The sequence below is a fragment of the Sminthopsis crassicaudata genome, chromosome 3 (assembly GCF_048593235.1).
Source record: "Sminthopsis crassicaudata isolate SCR6 chromosome 3, ASM4859323v1, whole genome shotgun sequence".
Lineage (NCBI taxonomy): Eukaryota > Metazoa > Chordata > Mammalia > Dasyuromorphia > Dasyuridae > Sminthopsis > Sminthopsis crassicaudata.
Genome location: NC_133619.1, coordinates 215524880 through 215541965, shown reverse-complemented (window position 1 = coordinate 215541965; position 17086 = coordinate 215524880). Strand labels below are relative to the sequence as shown.

Below are 17086 nucleotides of genomic sequence, written 5' to 3'. Positions count from 1 at the left end.
GACTCTTTGTGAACTAATTTGGGGTTTTCTTGGCAAAGATACTGGAGTGGTTTCCTTCTCCAGCTTAATTAGCAGATGAGGAAAGTGAGGCAAGCAGGGTAAAGTGACTTGCCCAAAGTCACAAAACTAGTAAGTACCTGAAGCTGGATTTGAACTTAGGAAAAGAAGTCTTCCTAACTTCAAGCCTAGTACTCTGTCCACTTTGTTACCTACCTGTCCTATTCATTCTTAAAAGACTATTTCATTTGTGAGATGTAGAGGGTCACAGACACTGGGGAAACTCTAGGTGAGGTATAAGACCTTTCAGCCTAGAGGAAACCTGCTAACAATGTCTGGTTTGGCGCCCCATCCCCATCTCCCCTAAGGGCTCTCAGCCTTCCTGAGAAGTCAGGGGGTCAGGGGCAACCTGTATTGTGATTGAAGCAGTGATATCAGGTGGAAGTGATACCAGGTGACAAACTACATACAATAGCAAGTTGTTTATGTGGTCCCACATATACTGCCCCACATAAACAATATATACTGGGTGCATGCCCAGTGTTGTTTTTATTACACAAGGGTATGAAGTTATAAAAAGTCCTTGGAATAAATGGACTCCATTTTTCCACCATCCTCCGGAGTCCTACCTCATTACTTCTCCACTAGGAAGGTATATTTTAATCACCTTGGTGTGGGGACTCTAGAAAGCAGGACAAAACATTTGGTTCCCAAATGTGGGACTCTAGGTGAAGTCCAATACATATCAGCCCATCTCCTAATCCTCATTACAAGAGGCAGGGCTTGGCTCCAAAGCCCCAAGCAAAAAACACTTGGGGCATGATGGCAACTGCTATTACCCCCCAGAGAGTCCTTAAGCAAAGGGGTGGTAAAAGGGGATTGCAGTTAGAAAGAATAGAGATGTTTGCTGCTGGAACTACTGAGATATCCCTCTGGAGAGGTGAAACCTGCCCCTCTCCGGCCTATAGACCCCTTGCTGGAGAATGTGTAGCTAATTTCCCAGTCACTGGCCAAAGATTATGGCAAACACCCATATGTATGGCATAGGAGGATCAATAGCAGTTGAACTTAGTGCTACCTCTTTGAGATGGAAATTTGAAGATAAAACAGGAATTTTTACTCCTTTTGTAGTAAAAAAAAATCCCCATCAATCTGTGGGTAAGAGATATCTTACAACAGCTAGGATTACAATTAAGTACTTCAATTTTTTAGGCAAGGCTGTTGTTGAAGGCCTGCCAGCACTCTCACCTGTTTCCAATGGAAAACTGATACAAAGGTGTGGGTGGAAAAATGTTCCTTAATCAGTGAAAAAATTCATGCCTTATTAGATATAGTACAGGAGCAACTTGACCAAGGACTACAGCCTTCTCTATATCCTTGGAATTCCCCTGCCTTTGCCATAGTGTCAGATTTCACAAACCACCGGCATACTTTATAATCCTCAAGGACAGGTGATAGTAGAGAGTAGGAACAGAGACATCTAGATACTACTCCAAAAAACAAAAGAGAGGGGGAGCCACAGGCCACCCTAGAGAACTTCTAAACTTAACACTATATACTTTTTAAAGTTTTGATTTTTGATGGAGATGCACTGGCTCTGGCAGACAGGTTTCATAACCCACTAGAAAGGCAGTGTCAAGTGCAAGCAGCTCCAATATCTTTAAATAATCACTAGGTGATATGGAGAGATCTGGAAAGTGGTGAATGGAAGGGACCAGATAAGTTAACTGCTTAGGGGAGAGGGTTTTCTTGTATCTCAACAGATGAAGAAGGAACCTGATGGGTACCAATGAGCCGTATCCACCTTGTCTATCTGAGAGAGACAGAAAAAGAGAAGACCCAAGAAACATCCGATGGTTCCATTGCTGACTGTGCCCACCACTAAAAGAGCCTGGCAGTTAACCCTTTATGTATGGCAATTGACTCATGAACATCAAAAAAATTCTTAATGAGACTGATGCAGGACTTCAAAACCTGCAGGAATCATTAGATTCCCTGAGACATAAGATTGATGCAGGACTTTAGAATCTGGAGGAATCATTGGATTCCCTGACACATGAAGTGATGGACAATAGATTGATTTGGGCCTATCTCTTGGTTGCTGAAGGAAATGTATGTGTGGTTGTGAATTAATAGTTATTTTCTACACCTTCCTTCTGGGACTCATGGAAATCTTTTTTAGTATTTTGCTTATTCATATTGTTTGTTATGTTACTACTTCCTTGTATGATGCTACAACTTGCCTGTGTGATTCCTCCTATGTGATGGATTTAATCACTGGTATATACCTACTTCAATTAAAACAAAACAAAAAAAAAGGGCAAGATATAGAAGATCCCCCACAAGTGGGGAAACTCTGAGTGAAGTATAAGACTCGTCAGCCCAGAAGGAACCTGTTAACAATCTATGGTTCAGCTCCCCATGTCTCCTAAGGACTCTCAGCTTTCCTGAGAAGTCAGGAGGCAGTGACAACCTGTGTGAAGATTGAAGCAGTGATGTCAGGTGGAAGTGATACCAGGTGGCAAACTATATAGAATTGTTTATGTGGTCCCACATGTGCAGTATATACTTGATGCATGTCCAGTGTTGTTTTTGTTCCATAAGGGTATAAGGGTATAAAAAGGGAAAGTCCTTGGAATAAATGGACTCCATTTTCCCACCATCTTCAAGAGTCCTGCCTCATCATTTCTTCACTAGGACAGTATATTTTAATCACCCTGGTGTGGGGGCTTTAGAAATCACCATCTGTTTTGTCACACCAACTTGGGGGCTCTAGAAAGCAGGACACAACAATGAGATCCTGATTGATTCTTTCCAAATGGTGATAATCCCTACCCTAGTCTCCAGACAGCCAAAGACCTTACTTGGTTTAGAACTGTAAGACATCTTAGATATCAATTCGTCTAAATCCCTTGTTTTACAAGCCAGAAGTGACTTTTTCAAAGTCACTAATCATAAACACCTCAAGAATACAGAGTATCTACTGAAATTGTATCTGGCAAAAGGAATTCCTACATTAAGGAAACCAGACGTCTAATCAACAAACTTGAAAAGAAATTATGGAATGAGCAAAGAAAACAGCTGTAAAAATGGCAGGATTCCAGATAAAATATTAATGTTACATATTCACCCAACCACTCATGGACACATCCTATAATGTTAGTATATAAAGCAAACTGGAGAAATGTTTGTCCCCTGGTGTGTTGTTCATTGCTCCAAGCTGCAGAAATATATTTCTCATATAGGCAGCTAGGTGGTGCCATAGTGCACAGAGTGCTGGATTTGGAGTCAAGAAGACTCATTTTCCTGATTACTAATCTGACCTCAAATACTTAATAGCTGTGTGATCTTCAGCAAGTCATTTAACCCTGTTTGCCTCCATTCCTCATCTGCAAAATGAGCTGGAGAAGGAAATGGCAAACAACTCCAGTATCTTTGCCAAGAATATCACAAATAGTGTGTGACACACCTGAAAATAACCAACTGGACTATCCAACAAATACTTTTGTCTCTATTGTATTTACAAGCCTAAGATGGTCCAAGTTTTAATTAACATTTATTACTTTTGTAATGCTGGAGAAACTGAGGCAGGAATTTTTAATATTTTATTTGAAAGGGAGAGATTGTGCTGGGGGCATGCTTCCCCCAGGGCTGATGTCCAAAGCACTCAGCAGCTAATGTGTGCTTTCTATGAATTATATATACATGCAGCTCCAAGCTACTAGGGAGTAGACTGGAAGGGGCAAACTCAGAGCCCTGAGATCGGGAATGGACTATCAGTCCGGTTCTGACAGGGTTGGGGGGAGGCACCGGACATTCTGATAAGTTGGGATCAAGAAGAACATGGACAGAATGGGGGGAGGCACTGGACATTTTGATAAATAGGGAAGTTCTGGGGTCATGGTATTTAAAACAGAAGATCTTTTTCCTTATCAAACATCCTGATTATTAAGAGGGAAGGTGGTGTTGCAACCTGGGGATTGGGGCAGAATAATTGAGGTATGACAATTCAAGGAGACTATGGCTTAACACTTTTTCTCTGAGTTCTTTAGTCTTACCTAACCACTTCCTGGCTTGTTTAGTTAAGAGCAGTTAATGTCAGAAAGAGTCTTAGTCTCTCTCTATATACATATATGTGTGCTTATGTGTGTATGTGTTCTTTTCATCGAAATGCTACCTAAACAAAGACAGGACTGTTGAACTTTATTCAGTCTTTCTTCTCCCTCCCCAAACAGTCCTGTTACCTCTATAATTTGGAATTTTTATAAAGTGTACATTTATCTTTCTTTTTGTTGAGTTCAATCAAATCAGCAAGCATTGGCCAAGTGTTGGAGTGTGGTTTCCTGTAAGGTTGTGTAAAGTCCTGTAGAACACTATTCACTGGGGCCACAGAGTAATGTGGTCATTTCAGACTTCCCAGTCAAAGAAACTTGAGAAAGCCCCCTGGGGCATGACAAAGGTGATCACTGTTTGTTTTCTTTCAACAATTATCAGATTATTCTGATCAGATTGGATCCCAATGAAATGGAACAGTCAGAAATGGTATGTAGCAGAGGTTGGTGGCAATGAACTGTCCTTGACACAATAACTTAGAAGGAGGGGTTTGGATTCTGGCTCAAAAAATTGTTCAGCTAATATTTTGTACTGGCCTGAAGAAAGAGTCTGTTTGTGATTTGCATTCATTCTCTTTTTTGTTTGTTTTATTCTGCAGGTTGGGTTTTGTTTTGTTTTTTTTTTTGTTTTGTTTTGTTTTTATTGTTTTTCTTCCTCTAACATATACTTTCTAACAGCTTTCTGAAATGTTTTCATTAATGGTTCCTTATTTTTCCCAGTTTTTTTTTTTTTTTGTCAGATTGTGACTTTTACAAATTGGTAAGTATTTTTCTTTTTTTTTTTTTTTTTTCAAATTCTGATTTTCTGTGCATGTATGTGGCTTGTGATTTGTTTGGGGATAGGTTTTTTTTTTTTTAAATATATTTGTTTAGTTTTGATGGGAAGGGGGAAAGAAGAGGTCAATGATTGTGAGAGAGAACCAGTCAAATGGCATGGTACTAACAAAATAGCATTGACTCTGAAATCAGAAAAACTGGTTTTAGATCATTCCTTGGAATTCCTTTTCCTGACAGACCTCTTTAAAATGTAGCTATTCCTGATAAGTACAAGAAATTAAAGCAGGGGTTCTTCATATTTTTTTGTTTATCATGGACCTTTTTGATGGACTGGTGAAGTCAATGAACCCTTATTAGAATATTTTAAGTACTAAAATAAAATATAGAGGACTACAAAAGAAACAATTGCATTGAAATAAGTTAGCTATATATATGCATATATATATTCACATGTACATACATATGTACACACATGCATTCATGCATACAAAATCAAGGCTGAAGATGACAGGTGAAATTGTGTCCCCTTTAAATCTGTAAAATAATCACTGAAACTATGTCCCCTTTGCTCTGCAAAAGAAGAGAGATTCGGTGTCTCCCAGAGTCCAGAGTCTGGGAGAAGGAATATTTTCTGATAAACCCTTTTCCTGAGACAAGCAGCTTCATTCAATTGTAAATCTCAGGCAAATCACCCCCTATTGATCTTTAGATAGCCGGCTCCCCATTCAGGAAACTCTAAATTCTGGGGGAAAAAAGCCTTCAAAGTGATTTTCATTCAAATGGGAGCTTCTGGTCTGATAATCAGCTCAAACTGCCTGCCAAGATCTCCTCATGAAATAGGTTTCTGTTAACTCATTCTTTGCAAATTTCTTCCTTAAGAGATTTGCCCACTAAGAGAGAGCTTCTTAGTGAAAAAAAAAACTTCCTTTTGCCACAGAGTTTGGGGTTCATGAATTTTGTCATTTGAACCTACATTACCGAGCAGAGGGGACTTCTCCCCCTTCCCACACAACATCCAAGACACGAGGTTAAGAACTTTTAAAATTAAAGGCATTCATTCTGAGATATTAAATGGCTCACCATCTTCTGTTTTTATCCTCAACAAGGGTAATCCAAAATAAGACCTTTTGATATTTGCAAAGGAAGAAAAGGGAGTAGGAGAGGACAGTGCTTTAAAAAGAAAGAAAAATCTCAAAAAGGGGAAGTAAATACACCCCAATTTTGCTCAGGCCCACTGATTATGACAGAAGAGGGATTGGACTATGCCTTTTACATAGAAAAATAGATTTCTGTGATCTCATCTATGTGGATACTTCCCACATCAAGATCCATCCACATCTCCCCTTATCCCATTCTTGCACTTGGTCTCCTATGGATTCTACAGAACATATTCTGCCACTAAGCTAGAGAACTTGTGCTACCTAATGTTTCCTGGATATCATTTCAGTACTAAAAACTGCCCACCTGTTGTTCTTCACTGCTACATGCTTTTCCCAAATTTATGTCTCACAAAAATTTTGATTCTTGGACCAGATCTTATATGTAGGTTATTAATAGGAAATCAGTCTTTGACTATTTATGGTCCCTTGAACCCTCCCCCAACAATCTCTGCTGTTCTTTGTGTCACATGCACTTGTGGGGTAAGGATGCCGGTGAAGAAACAGTATGCAATTTCCTAAATGCTGCCCAGCCATCCTTTCATTTATTCAATTCTGGCACCTATTTGTTGTCCATCTACAGCACATTATATATTATGTCATTATCTTGCCAAGAAAAATTGTTACTTTTTCTCTCTCGTAGCACCTGATAATTTCAAATAATAGGATGCTGTTAGGGAGGGAAAACATGAAGAATTTTTGTGACAGCTTCTTTGTAAAAATAATATTGTTTCACTCTTTATCTTATTGGGAATGAATACAAATAATCTTGCTTTAGATTTTAGATAGATACTGCTTATTATTTTAATGGAAGATTCCTTTATCCTTACATTCTCTAGTGTTTTTAATAGTAATGGGTGCTGTAGTTTGTCAAAAGCTTTTTCTGCATCTATTGAGATTTTCATATGATTTCTGTTGGTTTTGTTATGGATATGGTCAATTATGGCAATCGTTTTCCTGATATTGAACCAGCCCTGCATTCCTGATATAAATCCCACTTGGTCATAGTGTATTATCCTATTGATAAGTTGCTGTGATCTCTTTGCTCACATTTTATTTAAAATTTTTGCATCAATATGCATTAGGGAGATTAGTCTATTATTTTCTTTCTCTGTTTTGGCTCTTCCTGGTTTAGGTATCAGTATCATATTTGTGTCATAGAATGAAGAGGGCCGGAACTCTAGAAAAGTATTCTTGAAACAAGAATCCTTACAACAGGGTGTTTATTCAGTGAAATTGATGAGATAATGGTTCTCTAGTTGACACATACTTAGTGTGCTATAAGATCAATATCTGAGAATGTAGCCGGCGTAGCCCCTTTAAGATTCCTTGTCTGATCTATCTTTGGGACAAGATATTCCTAAGGGAAAAGATCTGTATCTGATCCAGTTTGGGCTGTACCCAGCCCCCAATTGGTTTGGGTTTTCAGCCCCCTTTGATACAAGATCTGGTCAAAGCCAGTATGGGCTGTACCCAGCCCCCCCACTGGATCTGAGCTGGCTTGAATAAAGCCCTCCAAAAATCTGGCCTTCAAGGAATTAACCTGAGCTCTGCCCATTACTTCTTCAAGCAGATAAAAGGAGCAAAGCTAGAATTATCTTGGGTTTAGAAATTTGAAAGATGCCAGCTAAGATGCTTGCATCAGAGATTCTCTGTACCCGCCGCTTTAGGCATATATCTTCCTCTATCTAATGCCTTTTACTAACCAGACCTTAACCTGGCTTCCAAACCTGGCAATAAACATCTTTTACCCATCTAGGTTTTCGGCCTGTAAATTCATTTACAGGGGATTCTCGCCGCCACTAGACCTGATTTAACTTTGTATCTGATGAGGAGTAAATGATGAGGAGTAAACTGAGGTCTAAATCGAGATGGGTCAGTTCCTTTTCTCTCTCTCCTTCCTTCCCCAAAGTAACCAAGGGCTGGTTCGGCAGCAAAGGAATTTGCTACTTAATGCTGTATGGAAACATAGTCTTTATTGATTAGAATGGAAACACCAGAGAGCCGGTGGGCAAAATGGCTGCATGGTACAAGGCCAATTTTGCAAAGAGTAGATTTTTGAGTTCTCTCTTTTATACAAGAGCACAATCATTCAGATGCAGTGATGTAAGGAAGTTCCTGAGAGTGATGTAAATAAGATAAGGATTCTCTTGTTATCTTTTGGGGACAGACAGAAGTCTCTTCCCAAAAAGGAATTTCCTGATGGCATTTGGTCTATCTGAGCAGATTAGAATGGGGGCTGTAAAACCCTGACCAGCTCAGATAGCCCAAACTAGTTTGACCAGATCTTGTATCAAAGGTCCAAGTCCCAAAAGAAGTTGGAGATCAAACAAGGAATATCAAGGGGCTACCACCCTCAACAGTATCCTTGAGCTGAATCCTAAGGGGGTTGCAGGGGAGCTCCATGTGACTCCCTGTACCATGAATCCTGCCACTAGACCTCACTTAATCCTATTGAGGTATATATCTCATTATTAGGTATTTACCTCATGATTTGGTTCAAGTTACCTCATCATTTTGAGGTTCCCTATTACCTCATCAAGAGGACTAGAAATGAGACATTCCATCTTTGACCATCATCCTGATAGCTCTCCTGCCTCCTGAACTCCTCCATTAAGATCAAGGGTGGTCACAAGATCCTCTAGAGAGCTAGTCTAGACATTACAATAGAAGGAATTTGGAAGTACTTCTTCTTTACCTATTTTTCCAAATAGTTTACATAATATTGGAATTAATTGTTCTTTAAATGTTTGGTAGAATTCACTTGTGAATTTTTCTGACCCTGGAGATTTTTTCTTAAGAAGTTCATTAATGGCTTGTTCAATTTCTTTTTCTAAAATGGGACTGTTTAAGTCATTTATTTCCTCTTCTGTTAATCTTAACAATTATTATCTTATTTAATTCTCACAGCAATCCAGAGAGGTAGAAGCTCTGAGTCATACAGGTGAAGTGGCTTGTCCAGAGGTTAGATTTACCTCAGATACTTAGTACTGAATAACCCTGGGGACATCTAAACTCAGATCTTCTTTCTCATCAATGTTTTTGTCTTCATTGGATGGTTTTGAAGACAAGTATAATTTAGTAGAAAGAGGTCTAAATTTAGAACTGTTATAGCTGAAATGAAACAATCAAGCCAGGCAATTCCAGGGTTTTGAATTTAAAAGGTTCTAACATTATTTCTATTAGGGTTCAAGGGAATCTTCAAAAGGTTGGGGTTCCAGACTGGTGGTGTGAGATGCCTCAAAAGAATTTATAGGCTCAGACCCATCTCCAAGTCAAGGGGAAAAGTTTATTATAATTGTAATGCCATTTAATTAGCTATGTTATAAAAGAAATTAGCAAAGAACCAGGGGCAAGAAAATAAATTTATAGGACAAAATTAAAGAAATCAGGTGCTTCATGTCACTAATATGCTAATTTTATGGTCTACAGGTGGAATTGATGGTGGTCTGATTCTGATTTTGTGCACAATTACAATACCCATAATTACTGGGCAGAGCTCATTTCTTTAGGCCTGAAATGTCATTAGGTCAAGTGGCAGACACCCAATTTTGTTCTGCACCTATGTGCAGCTCATTATTGTTGCTCATTAGTTTTAGAAATTCTGTTATTGTCCAGCCAGCACTATTTATAGCCATAGCATCTTGGTGAGATAGTATAAACTGGAAATATATCATTTCCAACTATATCAGTACCAAGGCCAGAGAATGTTAAGGTTATTGCTATATCTCCCCTTCAGAAGCTAGAAAAACTCAAGTTAGTACCTAATTATTAAGAATAATTAGTTATAGGAAACTACCATGTGGTCTATTCTCTCTGGTGAACTCCAGTCACTATCTATCCTTGCTTTTCCTCTCTGCTATACCCATCCTTCATTCAGTGAGTCTCTAATTTTCTTGGCTCTTCTGTTAATCTGGGCAATTTATAATTTTGTAAATATTTATCCATTTCAACTACATTGTCACATTTGCTGCCATACAGTTGAGCAAAATAGCTCCTAATTATTTCTTTAATTTCTTTTTCATTAGTCATAAATTTACTCTTTTCATTTTTGATTGCTGGTGATTTGTTTTTTCTTTCCTTTTTCTAATCAAATTAACCAAAGATGTATCTATTTTGTTAGATTTTTCAGAAAACCAAGTCTTAGTTTTATTATTTAGTTGAATAGTTTTCTTAGTGTCAATTTTATTAATCTCTTTGAGTTTCAGAATTTCTAATTTGATATTTAATTGGGGGGTTTTAATTTGTTCTTTTTCTAGCTTTTTTAGTTGCATGTCCAATTCATTCATCACCTCTTTCTCTATTTTATTCATGTAGCTATTTGGAGATATAAAATTTCTTCTAAAAACTGTTTTAGCTACCCTATAGAATTTGCTATGTTGTCTCATTATTGTCATTCTCTTGGATGAAATTATGGATTGCTTCTCTGAATTTTGTTTGACCTACTCATTTTTTAGAATTAGATTAATTCTACTTTTCACTGCCAACTGTATTTTTAAGGAGTTGTTTTCTTTAATCAATTTTTTTCTTTCCTTTTCCAAGCTGTTGACTCTCTCTTGCATGACTCTCATTTTTTTTCTCATTTTTTCTTCTGCCTTTCTTAATTGCCTTTTAAAGTCTTTTATGAGCATTTCTAAGAAGCCCCTTTGAGCTTGAGAGCAATTCATATCACTCTTTGAGATTTCTTCTGTGGACATTTTGTCCTCTTTTGAGCTGGTATTTTGTTCTTCCCTATCACCATAATAGTTTTTTATGATCAAGGTTCTTTTCTGTTTCTTGCTCATTGTCTTTCTTTTTCTTTTGGTATTTTCTCTCTCTCTCTCTTTTTTAACTTTTATGATCCAGCTCTGCTCCTGGGATAAAGGGGGCACTGTCCAAAGCTTCCTGCGCAGTTCTGAGCTTTGGCTTTGAGCACAGGGACCTCTTGTGTTTGTAGGGAGTGCTCTTTCAGGAAATAGCCTGTCTTCTGAGCTGGCGCTGGAAGCCAGGACTGAGGGTTTCAGTTGCTGATTTGCTATGATTAAGACTCTCTCACCAGCTTTCCCAGGGTCTGTATGAGCTAGACTGAACACCCTTTTCAATCCAGTAAGACTGACCTTTCTTAAAGTTTTTCCAGTCGATCTTAAGCTGGAGAGTGGTTTCTTTCCATCAGACTGTGTTCAGAGGCTTGATTTCATGTGGTTTTCAAGGAAAACTTGAGAGAGAGCTTTATTAGCTTACTGGCTTCACTCCACCATCTTGGCTCCACTCCTGGAAGACACCTGCTTCTAGTAGGATCACACAGTATCTTCAGTTTCCTCAGTTATAAGTTGAAGAGATTTGAACAATGATGCCATCTCATTCAAAATCTTATTTTTGAATTGATTTTGTTGTGATTGTTGTTGTTAATTTTGTTTTAAGTAGCATAGTGGATAGAGCACTAAGCATAGAATCAGGAAGACCTGAATTCAAAGATAACCTTATATATGTACTAGCTGTGTAACTCTGGGCAAATCTCTTCACTTCTGTTTGCCTTAGTTTCCTCATCTATAAAATTGGGACAATAATAATACCTACTTCCCAGAGTTGTTTGTAAAGGTCAAATGAAATAATGTTTGTAAAGTGCTTACCACAGTATCTGGCATATAGAAGTACTATAAAAATGTTTATTTTCTTCTCTTTTTTTTACCCTTGTTTTATTTGCATTTTTTATTTCATTTTGGTCAGTCTTTTAGTAGTAAGACAGTAAGAAAGAGCCCTTAGAAAAATTCTGAAGAAGGCAGATATTGTCATAGTAATGTTTGCTTCCCATTTCAATGTTCTTTGACCCATATGTAGTATCTTCTGCCTTGATCCTTTTATTCTTTTTATCTTTTCTCTATGAAAATCTACTTTCAGCCAGCAGGTTCATTTTAAATATTTAAATAACAGTTAATAGTTTAAATAACTACTCCTTCTAGGGATGTATGCATTTTAATAGTTGAACAATCAAAGAATTTTCAGACATGGATGCAGGAGAACTCCTAGGAGGAATCCTTTTTTAAGCATAGGACTATTTTGCAATTGGGTACCCCTAGACATGAGCTAACTACAGCTTTGTGTTTTTTTTTTCTTGGAGGATATGTTCTACTTTAGGAGTAGAATTGTTATTTCTTTTTAAAATCCTGGAGCCTTGTATGTTTCTGTCAGGGAATCCAGATGTAAGTGAGAAAGTCTTTGAGGAATACATCCAATAGAAAGGCAGAAATAGGGGAATAAACATTTATAAAGCAACTATTATGTGCTAGGTATTGGGCAAAGAATTTTTAAAATATCTCATTTGATTCTTGCAACAATCTTGGGAGATAGATGATATTGTTATTTTCATTTTATAGATAAACTGAGGCAAGGGAGTTATTCAGAACAACAACCTACTAGTAAGTGTCTTAGGATGGATTTGAACTCAAATCTTCTTGACTTATGGCCCAGATATCTATCCACTGAGCCACTTAGCTGGAAAAGACTCCCTTGTACAGAGGCTATGATAGACCCAACAAGCATTATATTGCTCTTTAGTTGGGTTACATTATAGAAAGGCTTTAATGTATTTAACTAACAGAATATTTCTTCTTCAAATATTCCACTGCCTCCTTTATTGTCCCATCCTGCAGAGTTGGATTTGGTTATCATTGACATAAATTCCCTAATTCAGCATCAATAATACATCCTTATTTTACTATCTGTCATATAATTATAGTTCCTGAAACCCTTCAGAGAAAATATAATTCATCTTTGTAGCAGGATGATTCCCTCTATTTGCCTCCCAAGCTCTTGAGTATCTTGCATTTTGTAGAACTTTGTAAATAAATAGCCCTGGATATTTGATAAGCAAATTTGATATTTCTGTCATACAAGAGGTGGTGATGTGAGGGCCAACTACTTTTCCTATTGCCATTTTTTAGAATTCATAGATTGTAGGTAGGAGTTTTGATCTAATTGTAGTTTGAGATAGAAAATCCTCCAGCCTGGTTTTCAGGAGATTAGAAAGAAGAGAGTCATTCAGCACATCAGGTGAGGAGTCTCTCTCTTTGTCTCTGTGTGTGTGTGTGTGTGTGTGTGTGTGTCTGCCTCTCTGTCTGTCTGTCTCTCTTTCTGTGTGTGTGTGTGTGTGTGTGAGAGAGAGAGAGAGAGAGAGAGAGAGAGAGAGAGAGAGAGAGAGAGAGAGAGACAGAGAGAGAGAGACAGAGAAAGAGAGAGAGAAAGAGAGAGAGAGAGAGAGAGGAGAGAGAGAGAGAGAGAGAGAGAGAGAGAGGAGAGAGAGAGAGAGAGAGAGAGAGAGAGATTTGAGGATAGTATGGAAAAACAATTTGGAAGCCACGTTCTTTTCAACCATCTTGCCATTTCTTTTGATAGAAAATTACTAAAATGTACTAACTTTTCAACCCAGAGATTCCATTGCTAGGTATATATCTCAAGGGATCCATGATAGAAAAATGTTCCCACATACATTAAATTAGTTCTTAAAATGATATTACTGTTACTATATACAATGCTCTCTTAATTCTGCTCATTTCATTCTTCTTTTTTTTCATGCAAGTCCAACCATGTTTTTCTAAAATCAGTGAGTTAAAAAACAAAAATAAATAAATAAATAAAAATAAAAAATAAAATAAAATAAAATAAAATCAGTGAGTTTATCATTTCTTATAGCATAGTAGTATTCCATCACAATCATAGACCACAAAATGTTCAGCCATTTTCCAATCAATGGGTATCATCGAAATTTCCAGTCCTTTCCCCTCAAAGAGTATTGTTCTTCCTTTTCCCCAAACATCTTTGGATGTAAATCTAGTGATAGTATTGCTAGGTCAAAGTGTATATGTAATTTAATACTCTTTGGGGATAATTCTAAATTGCCTTCTAAAATGATTGGATCAATTCATAGTTTTACCACTAAGAATATTGTATATAGTAACAAGCAATATTATTTTATGAGCAACTTTGAATAACTAAGTCATTTTGACTATTATTGATACTTAAATTAGTTACAATGGATATATGAAGGAATGTGTTATCTGCATTCAAAAAAAGAACATAATATAATTATGTATAGGATTATTGTGTATGTGTGTGTAAGGGTAGCCATTTTGGGGGGAAGGGAAAAAAAGAAATTTACATGATAATTTACTATATATTTAAAAGGAATAGCAAGTTGTACATAATAGATTTGCAGTTTCATGTTATTAAAATGATTGTTTTACTTCATAATTTAAAAATAAAGTAAAAAACGAATACTAAAATATGTATTTCAATTTTATATTTTAAGTGTAGCAAAGAACTAGAAACAAAGTAGATGCTGATCACTTGGAAAATGACTAAACAAATTTTGGTACATGATTGTAATAGATTTTTCCTCTGCTATAAGAAATGACAAACATGATGGATACTTTTTTTTACTGGGTTTTTTAATTATTATTTTAGCTTTTATTTACAAAACATGCATGGGTAATTTTTCAACACTGATCCTTGCAAAACTTTCTGTTCCAACTTTTCCCCTCCTTCCCCCCACCCCTTCTCCTAGATGGCAGGTAGTCCAATACATGTTAAAAATGTTAAAATATATGTTAAATCCAATATATGTATTCATATTTATACAGTTATCTTGCTGCACAAGAAAAAATGGATCTAGAAAAGAAAAAAGAACCTGTGAAGGAAAACAAAAATGCAAGCAAGCAATAACAGAAAGAGTGAAAATGCTACATTGTACTCCACACTCATTTCCCATAGTTCTCTCTCTGGTGTAGATGACTCTTTTCATTACTGAACAATTGGAACTGGTTTGAATCATCACGTTGCTGAAGAGAGCCACATCCACATGATGGATACTTTCCATGGAAAGACTTACACAAACTGATACAAAGTATCAATTAGCATCAAGAAAACACTAAACACAATAATTACAACAATGTAAATGGAAGAACAATAAATAGCATTAACAATTAAAAATCAAGGCTGCAAAATTACAAAAAGTAAGCCAAAATCTAAAGAAAAGATAGTGCCAGTAGTGGCAATAGTGCCATTCCATTGAGATGAGAACAGTGAGCAAATTGTCATTTTTTTTGATGTATTGATAAATTTTGCTGATGTTTTTTCCTTTATAAAGTCCTTTATGATAAATAGGGATTCTTAATGGGCTCCACATTTCTTTTCAGGGATTCATGTATAGATTTTGGGAAGCTTATGATGTTAGATGGGAAATATTGCATCTTTATTTTCACTAATTTCTAATACTAATATAGTATTTCCTTCGATTATATAAAAACATCATTTTAAAAAGGGATGTATTGCCTTCAACAGACAGTTAAGGGATTCATGACAGATGAATAGAAGGGTAAGAACCCCTGTAATAAGAACCCCTGTGATTTAGTATCTAAAGAATGGTGAGGAAAAGATGTGTTCAAAAGAATATAAAAACCAAAACCAATTCTAATTATCTGTAGTATCTTTAATTATACCGTTAATTTATATATTTTACATACTTTGTATTTGTTGCATCTATTATAATTATATCTGTATATTTTAATTTTTCAAAATAATATTTATATAAAATTTTAAGTTTTGCAGGGTACTTTACATTTACTTTGTATTTGATAATCTAGGTACATAGAAGGTCCAAATTCACAATTAATCTGCTTATTTTCCTTTCCTCAGAGGAGATTAAAACTGAATTTATGGGGCAATTATGTGGTACAGTTGATAGGAGTGCTGGCTTGCAATCAAGAAAACCTGGGTTAAAAAATAACCTGAGATACTTATTAGTTGTGTGATACTGGGCAAGACATTTAACGTCTTTGTTTCACTTTCCTCATCTGTAAATTGGAGATAATAATACCACTTAACTCTTAGGGTTGTTGTGAGAATCAAATGAGATAATAATTGTAAAATGTATTGTATAGTGCTTGGCACACAATTATATAAATGTTAGCTGCTGTTGTTACGGACAATCCAAGCAGTTTCCTCCCCCAATAATCCCAGTTCCCATTTATGAAAAATCACCAAGTTTTATCTAGTCCACAAATTAACATTCAGTGTAAGGAACACATTCAGCTAGGTAGTACAATGGACAGATAGAATGCTGGATCTGGAATTAGGAGAAATTCAAATCCATCCTTAGACACTTATCAGCTGTGTGACCCTGGACAAGATGTTTATCAGATCAATAAATGTAGACTTAGTCAGTCTGCTTTCTGACTGTTCTACATCACCAACTATCTGCTGGACATTTTGAAGTGGATACACTCTTGACAACTCAAAATATTTTCCCCCTATTATTAGTCTTCTGAAATTACTTATTGCTATTAAGGATATCACTAACCTTCTAGTTCCCTAGGTTCTCAACTTCAGAATCATTCTCCACTCCTTGTTCTCCCTCATCTCACATCTTAATTGTACCTTTATATCATTTCCTGTATCTAATTCTTTCTGCCTTGCCCATGGCCATCACACTAACTATTGTCCCATTGCGTCTTACTTGGACTATTACAATAGCTTTCAGAATAATCAAAACTCTTCTTTCACCAACCCATTATCTAGACAATTGCCAAACTACTTTTTCTAAAGCAAAGGTCTGACCATGTCACTCTCAAGAGAGTAACTAAAGTAACTTATATATGTACATATTGTTTCCTCAATAGATTATAAGCTCCTCAAGGGCAGGCACTTATATTTTTGAAACAATTCCCTGTACCTGGTCCAATGACTAGCACATAATATGTAATTCAATGCTTATTGAGTAATTGATTTATTACTAGTTGTGTGACTATCAGCAATCTTCTCAGATCTTTGATTTCCTAATCTATAAAAGGGATTAATGATATCCATATTTATGGTAATATTTGTTTTATAGTATTTTGTGAAATCGAAACATGATGATGTGTGTAGAATGCTTTTCCAATGTTAAAGCATCATATAAAATGTCAAATTTTTTTTTTTTTATTACTGGTCCAGTTAAAATGAGAAAATCTGAACTGGGCTTACATATTCTTGAAACCAAGAAAGACTGAACTTCTTAGTCTGCCCAGCCTC

The 17086-nt window shown here is 36.4% G+C and overlaps 1 protein-coding gene across 1 annotated transcript in view; it reads left to right on the top strand.

Annotated features, from left to right (window-relative positions):
* The first annotated feature begins 4429 nt into the window (after positions 1-4429).
* Positions 4430-17086, top strand: part of BMX (BMX non-receptor tyrosine kinase) — an 86848-nt gene continuing 74191 nt past the window's right edge. The window contains exon 1 of the mRNA XM_074299932.1: positions 4430-4539. Within this exon, the coding sequence (XP_074156033.1) occupies positions 4522-4539 (18 nt within the window). The 5' untranslated portion in view covers positions 4430-4521. The remainder of the gene's footprint in view (positions 4540-17086) is intronic.